This window comes from Rhagoletis pomonella, unplaced genomic scaffold, assembly GCF_013731165.1.
Source record: "Rhagoletis pomonella isolate Grant_MI unplaced genomic scaffold, Rhpom_1.0 Rhpom_scaffold_00007, whole genome shotgun sequence".
NCBI lineage: Eukaryota > Metazoa > Arthropoda > Insecta > Diptera > Tephritidae > Rhagoletis > Rhagoletis pomonella.
The window spans coordinates 31,502,924-31,511,264 of record NW_023458561.1 but is presented as its reverse complement, the minus strand read 5'-3'; the positions used below and the strand labels follow the sequence as shown (position 1 = coordinate 31,511,264).

Sequence of the window (8,341 nt, the reverse complement as noted above, 5' to 3'; positions counted from 1 at the left end):
TCCTTATCCATTCGTCCTGAAATATACTAGCCAGAAATGCGATTGCTTTATAAAAGGAGAACCATTTTAAAAAATGGGTGTTTTACGCTCTAGAAAATAATTTCTACAAGTTCAATTACGCGGTTTTGCATTTTTGCTGATACGCGGTTTTGCATTTTGTTGATACGCGGTTTTGCACTTTAAACAACGATATGTAGAGAAAAGTCGGCCGCTGTGGTGCAGTCGTTAGCGGTCAATTAAAAATGTCAAAAAAATTATAAAAGTTGACAGACGGTGAGCCTGAATGTGCATTACTTTGCTTTGTTTTATTTCAATGAATTAAAGTATTTTTTAGATTTTTTCATTGGGCGGGGTTTTAACGTGGCGGGACCCAAACCCAGCTCACGCGAAGTTTTACGCCTACTCACTTTAGCTCGCTCCCAAACGGGTGTTTGGTTGCTGCCCAGAGGATACATGGATATAAATATCCGGACGTTGTGAGCTGCGATTTGAACTCTCCGCACAAGAATCGCTTCTGGCCACTCCCAGGTGAATGGCAGTCAGAAGTTTCCCACTTCTGCGCACGGAACCATCCTCCACTTCTGCGCACGGAAGAAGAAGAAGAAGAAGAAGAAAGTAATTTTACACTTCGAGCTTCTCAACCCTAGAATCATAAGATATGTACGTAAGTTTTAAAACTAAAGAATTATTTATATTACTACGTTAAAATCAAAATGTTTAGCAATCTAACAGAGCAATTCTGGCTGCGATAGTAAAAAGTCTTTCGTAAGACAAATGAAAGACATATGCCAAGATAGCTCGAAAGACTTTTGCTATTCTAGCACAAAAGTCTTAAGGCGCAGTTAGTCAACGACGTAGCGTAAACGTAGGTTGACGTACGTAGCAGCATATCAAATTTACTGTTGATAGAGAGAGGGAGAGGCAATGGCAACGTCGCCGTCATGCGGTGGTGAGTTTTCGTTAACACGCGAATCCCATAAGGTAGATCGTGTCTACGTCAACCTACCTACGTCTACGTTACGTCCTTGACTGTTTGAGCTTTTAGAAAAAAAGCTCTCTCATTCACCACTCGTGGCACTCATTCACCACTCGTGAGAGATAGCACTTGCATATCTGCTTGCGCCGCTTCAACTATCGCAATGGCCGAGTGAACAAGGAGTAGGCGTGCAATTCGAGAGATCCGAGTTCGAGTCCTCGTGCAGTGAATTTTTTGCGTTTTTTTTTATATTTATATTTTTTGCTTTTAAATTTTATTTAATGTTTAAAAACTTATTTTATGTATCTTTTATTTTTTTCAATTATTTTGTTTTGCAATTTATTTTTTTTATTTTATTTTAAAATGCTATTCTTTTAAAAGGAAGAATATTTTTTTTTTTATTTTACTCGAAATTTTAGGAACTTGTTTAACTTTTTTCGGCTTAAATGAATTCTTTTTAATTCCCTTTTGATTTTTGGATTGTATTGTAAACTTATCATATATTTTTTTTATTGAATTTGTTTTCTTTTAAATAAAGTTCTTTAATTTTTAGAATTTGTTTTAAAAATAGAAAATGTTTTTTTTGTTAATTTTGTTAATTTTTAAGCACTATTTTCTTATTTTTTGATTTAATGTTATTTCTTTTTCTAATTTTTTTTAAGACGCTATTGTTAAAAAAAAAATATATATATTTTTTTTAATTTCATTTAAATTTTCAAAATATATTTATTTTATCTGACTTTGTTTTCATTTAATTTTATTTGCTTTTTTAATTTAATTTTCTTCTATTCCTTAGTTTTTATTGTTTCAAAACGTAAAATATATATACTTTTTTTAAATTTAATTTAATTTTTAAAAAACTTTTTGATAAAAGGCGATCAGCATAACGTTAAGACCTCCTGAACTGAAAGATAGTCTCCAAAATTGCGCTGTAAGTGGCATTTTCTGAAGTAGTTTTTAAAATTTATTCGCCCATCAAACACTTTCTTTAGAACGAAATTTGTGTTTAAAGCCAAATAAATTTTAAAACCTACATGAGAAAATGGCTCTTAATGTATCAAACCATTACATAATTCACATGCATACACATTCATATGAAGTCAGCAAAATGATCACGCTACGCTGTGCTAAAATTCTAAAATTTTTATGTGCGTTCAAATGTCAAAATTGAAAACACATTGACCCCGGGGGCACAGCCATATGCACAGAACGATCATCAAGCTTCCGAAACCTATCAGCAATTTGCCGCTGTGTGTATAATCCAAGAAAATCTGCCGTAAATGATAAAAGTTTTCCCATCACCCGCTTGCCAAAGGAACTGAGCAACGGTATCTCGGTGCGAATTAAGATAGGTACTTGGCCGCTTGGTTGAGAATATCCCTTTTCGAAATTTGTCATTACAAAAGCACAGCCACGTTAACAAACACACAACGTTGCCCATAAAAGTTAGCCAAACGATGGATGGGCAGTTTCAACTTTCTCCTTTTGTGGTTGCGCCACGTATGAGCGGGTGGATGCACGCTTGTGTGAGTGTGCGTTCGTATACACGCCCGTATCCCTGAGTTATGGCAATTTTTGTTGGCATTTATTGGCATCAAAGAGCAACTTGAGACATCGAAATGAAAAATGTCACCAGCATAAGAGCAATACTGGCTGGCCGCCTGACTGGCAAAGCACTCGCATATTTGCCAAACAAACGACAACACCAACAACATATTGCTTTGCAAACCAATAACCAATGCGGACTTCAATCTCAAGATGTCAATGCCAATGCTATAAACTGGTTTTTACAAGAAATCGGAATTTTTTTAGAATTAAAGTTAAAGTTTTGGCCAAACTTGTTGACGAGTTCGACGGAGCTTCGATTCGAACTTTGCTCTTTGTTTGCAGAAAGTAAATAGACGTGCTTTTAAAGTATACAGTCGCATGCGTACTAATACATCCATGTGAATATCTTCTGCTGAGTATGTTTGTGGATAAATATATTTGTGTACGCATTAGAGCGCAACTAATAAGTTGAAACGCGTTGAAATGTGCCATGCCACTGCATGATTTGCCTTGGGGGCTAAGATAAATATTTTCTTATCCTTTTTGTGGTTTAGTGTGGTCGTAAAATTATGTGGCAAAATGCTACATCATTTTTATTGCCCACTAGCAAAACGTAGGCTTGCTGTGGAGCCCAAGATTTAATGGAATACAAATATGTACATATGTATGTGAGTGTGTAATAAATCCTAAGTACATATTTCAAAAATTGAAAAAAAAAATGTTACTAAGAAACCAGAGTAAAAGGGATGAATTATTTTGCCAGTAGGATAAAAAAATTTTCGATGTTAATAAATTTATCCCATATATCTGCTGTCAACCTTAAAAAAGCAGCGCAGTTTCTTTATGCCTACTTTTACTCCTAAACATACAAATATTTATGTTTACCAGCTGTTTTTGATGTGTAAACATTTTAGTTCTCGTTATGGGTAAAATTTGCACTAGCCCAGCAGAAAATTTTTATTTGCTTCTTGTGTAACGCAGTATTAAATCTGTAATTGATTTTTGTTTGTACACGACTAGCAAAGGATGATTTTAGAACTAGTTCTGCCCATTTTGAGATACTTCAAAACTATTTTAAGAACATTGCAGGTCTCCAATCGTGATCATTTTGAGACAAGCTTAAGGCCATTTGCGGACAAGTTCAGAACTATTTAAAAACCAATTTGCGACTAGTTAAATATAATTTTGGGACCAATAAAGGACCACTTCCGGACTGTTTCAAGACTTGTTCGAGATTATTTCGGGACAAATTCCCAACATTTTTGCCCATTATGGGATCTGTTCAGAACTATTTCAGCACCAATTCGGAGCTATTTCAGGAAAATTTCTGGACTAGTTCAGGGCCATTTTGGAGAATGCTTTAGAAATATTTTAGGACCATTTCTGGATATTTCACGACTAGTTAGGGTTAACTTTGGCACTAGTTCGGAGCTTTTACCTACCGCATTCGGGACTAGTTCATGACAATTTCAGGCCTATTTCGGGCCTAGTTCTGAACCATTTGAGACGGGTTCAGGGTTATTTTAGGACTGGTTTGGGTTACTTTCGAATTTAGTTTAGGACCATTTCGAGGCTTATTCAGGACTATTTAGGAACATTTTGCTATAGCGCACGCCTATTTAAAAAAATTTAAAGTCTAGTTTACGACTATTTCAAGAATATTTCGCGACTAGTTCGGGATAATTTTTTGCCTAGTGCAGGATAATTTCGGGACAAATTTCCGTAGTGGTTATCAAAAAGTCGTTTCTGGTATTTACAAAATGAATATATTGAAATGAAATTAACGTTTAATTTCCAACCTAACCTATTTATATACACACATGCTAATCCATACACAGATATTTATACATCAAATTTCATGAGTACCTGGTACTTAAGCCTTTTTTTTAACCCATTTCAGCTTTCCACTTGTATTCCAACAAAACCGAAGAACGCATTGAAGATGACACTCTGGCTGTGAAGTATGAGGATGGTCGTTGGTCCAAGCCGTACTATGACTGTGGTGGTGGCAATATTTGGATGCTGACTTATACGGTGCCATTTTTTGGTTACGAAAATGGAACTTATCATTTCAAGTGAGTTGGATTTTATCATTCGTAACATACAAACAAGTGTAAACCACGTTGATATTATAATCAAAAATATTTTAATTTGCATACTTTTTTTAAATTGTAAGTAAGCTTTGCGATTTCTTCAACTAAACGGAATTTTTAATTTTTTAATGAATAACTATAATGAAATTTGAATTAGCGTGAAAATATTCATTTTTAAAATATTTTCCTTCCATTATTCAGGAGTTCTTTAACAAAAATACATATCTGAACATTCAGTGGATTAATAGCTGCTCACAAAATTTCACTGCTCAAGCTTTCGGTGTAAAATCACATATCGGAACAATTAGTTAGTAGTGCGAGCTACATAACATAGGTACTTACGTATGCAACAAACATTGTCTTCCACCAACATATGTAGATATTATCGAAATTCACAAGGACATTTTTTGATAGAAAAGACTCATGTCCAAAACGATTGGACTGCTTTCAGTTTCCGGGCATAGTGCAGAGGACTTTTTTAAAAATATTATTTGCGATTTTTTTTTTTACTATTTTAGGGTTTTCTTTTAGCCTTTGCGACTAGAAACAGTTCAGATTTATATTTGGGAATCCTTTTATGGGCCCCAAATGAAAAATATCTTTCCCATCCATTGTACAAAACTGAAATGAATTTGGTGCCAGCAAATTTTGGGAAAGCGCCCATAGCCGCTTTTAATTTTCCTTTTCAACGTTTAAAATATCTTGCGTATAAGAACCAAGTAGGGCTCAGGTCCTATCGGGGTCGAGGTTGCCGCCATTCTGGCTAACTGATGACCTTTTTCTTTTCCTTCGATAGCATTATCCTGAGACAGCGCTTTAAGCTGCTCTATTCACTCCAAGACCAATGAGGAGTTGACCTCGCGAGAGATCCAACGGAGGCTAATATCTCTGCACACAGACTAATTGCGAAGACTTTCGCTTGGAAGCTATTTGAGTAGGTTCTTAGAGTTTCAGAAGAGGGCTATGTACGCCTTCTCCAGTACCCTTAGCGGTCTTAGAGCAGTCTGTGTACCACCATAACAGAAGTCTTAGAAAACTTCTATTCAAAGCTAAAAAAGCTAAATAATTTTAAGAAAAAGCTAAGATAAAAGATAGAAGTTAAACAGGAATTTTCCGGTCAAAGCCAAATAAAAAAAACTAAATCTAGCCGAAAAATCGCAAAACTGCTAATAACTCTGGTTCTATTAGAGGCACACATTCAGTTTCGGTGTAATTTTCAAGAGTATGATATGCATATGGAATATAGTACTTTAATGTAATTTTCAAAAAACAAACGGTAAAAAACTTACGTGAAAAAAATCAGGAAACTTAGTTCAATTTTAAAAATCCACAATAACTACTTCATACATTTTTTTTATTCTAGTCTTTGAATGGCACGTACTTAGGTGGTACTATATTTTTATAATACTTATAGACTTGGAGAAAAAAAAGCTGTGCTGCCCGGCGACTCGGACTCGAACTCGGATCTCTCAATTGGCAGTCTAGTGCTTTGCTCACTCGGCCATTGCCACTGCTGGGCAGTGTGAGCGAAATGGTATACATAAATGTCTATTGATTCCTTTGCACCAGCTGATTTCGAATCACCATTCGAAGCTGGCAACGATATTTTCGAGTTCACTCGGATTCAATGATAGCAATTTTTTCATACTCGTAGCAGCCATTCGTAGCAGAGTTCGTAGATTTTCTACGATGGATTCCGTGATAGCCCTGATTATCGTTTCTTTTGAAAAGTACCCAAAAGGTGTAGCATTTTTGACCATATACTATCTACGAAACTAAATATGCATAATCAGAAATATCGTATATGTCCCTAGGTTTGTCTATGCTATGTTTGTGTATGTGTTTTTGTTTTGTTGAATTTACTTTAACCACCTAGTGCAATTAGAACCGAAATACAGTAAGCACTTAATTAATTTTAATCAATTGAAAATATTTATTATAATTCAATCAACTGGTAAGCATGAAATTCCAAATATCTTATCTTTCGATACTCAACTCAATTAAGCCAATTTCCTTGTTGTTATAGTACTGTAAGTGCATCGAGGTTAATTGAAAATAATTGGCTTTAATGCAAAACACGTTTATGCGAAAAACGCTATGAAATACGAGTAACTAATTTGTTCCCGTCAATTGTTTTTGTTATTCTGTTTATTTCCGCAAATGTTGGGAACAGATTAACTCTGCCTACAACAAACTCCCAGTTAGTTGGAATTTATGAGATGAAAAACAGAGATAGCTTGTGCATGAGGGTGGTCCAAAACTGCATGTGAAAAAGTAAAGTCGGAATTTTAATGCTCTCACCACCTAGGATTGTTCTATAGCAAAAAAATATACCCCAAGTCTTTCATTTCCAAGTATTTTGTATGGGAAAAAACTTTTCGTAGAAATGGTATAGAATTCAATAAAAAAAATCTATAAAAAATTGGGAATCTTCTGAAGAGAAACAGAGTTCCGATCGAAAAATATTGATTTTCAAGAATTGTATACCAATTCTACGAAAAGTTTTTTTTTTATTTCCATATAAAATACATGGAAAACTTTGGGGGCTTTGAGCGCCCTCTAAATATTTTTTTTTTTATTTTAAAACAAAAAAAAAATCATGTTTAATTTTTCGATATAGAACAATTGTATGGAGTGAAAGCATTAAAATTCCGACTTGACTTCTTTTGGACCACCCTGTCGTATATAACCGTAGTATACACTCCTCATTTCCAGTTGATTTATGTATAGTTTAATTTGAGTTGCATGGACTATGTTAGTTTACGCTGCCAATGGTGTACATGCTTGTCATAGCAGTCCACAAAATTCCATGTGCAAAATAAATAAAACATCAACAGTGGAAAAGCGCATTCCTAGAAGCGAATATAGAATACTGCATAAATTATACAAAACTAGTTGCGAAAGGGGAAAAAAAAATTACATTATACTTCAAGACAATCTCCTACATACAAACACACAATTGAAATGCTAGAAATGCAACAAAATAAAAACAAAATTGGCAACACTAAACTTTTTCTCATTTGTAAACTTCCCTCTCCATGCCATCGCTCTCTTCTAAAGCTACCCCTAAGCTGACAGACAATACCATCGCGCAATTTTCCCAACTGTCAACAACACTGCCGCTTTCGCTTGCCTTACACACCAACGCCCTCTCTACCAAAACTTAGCCAAAGGCTTAAAGCAAGTTTGATTCCGTTGGCGTTGGAAAATGGATGGGGCGTCGTTCTCCGCCAACATATCCGTAGTAACGAAGGAAAATCAAAAAAAAATAATAAACCACGCTCATTTCCACAGTTCGCGCCCAGCTTCCGTCGCGTTGATCTCGCTTCCGTTTCCACTTTGTCTTTCGTGCAGCTCTGATTTCATTCCTTTCGCCCACTCAATTCTTGCCATGCGATTTCTGGTTTCATTTATGGTTGCTAAAACTATTGTTGCCATGTTGCTACCACCACTGTTGTTGCGGCTGGCAGTGGCACTTGACGACATTTAACTCCCTGGCCCCCTTAATGATTATAACCAACGCTCTTCCTCGCTGCCACCCGCCACCCGCCAGCCGGTGCTCGGCGCTTTGCTTTTCCAGCAGCATTGCAAGTGTGTGGGTGTGTTCTGTTGCCAGCTTGAAACTATTGCGGTCTCGCCACTATGTGGTGAATTGCGTTGTTACTGGCAATGTTAAGCGGACTCCTCTCTGACTTCCCTGCAACCTGTCGTTAGCTGTTGGTGT

The 8,341-nt window shown here is 35.9% G+C and overlaps 1 protein-coding gene across 1 annotated transcript in view; it reads left to right on the top strand.

Moving 5' to 3' along the window:
• The first annotated feature begins 4,437 nt into the window (after positions 1–4,437).
• LOC118742600 overlaps positions 4,438–8,341 on the top strand; it is a 110,577-nt gene continuing 106,673 nt past the window's right edge. The window contains exon 1 of the mRNA XM_036474799.1: positions 4,438–4,599. Coding sequence (XP_036330692.1) covers positions 4,544–4,599 — 56 coding nt within the window. The 5' untranslated portion in view covers positions 4,438–4,543. The remainder of the gene's footprint in view (positions 4,600–8,341) is intronic.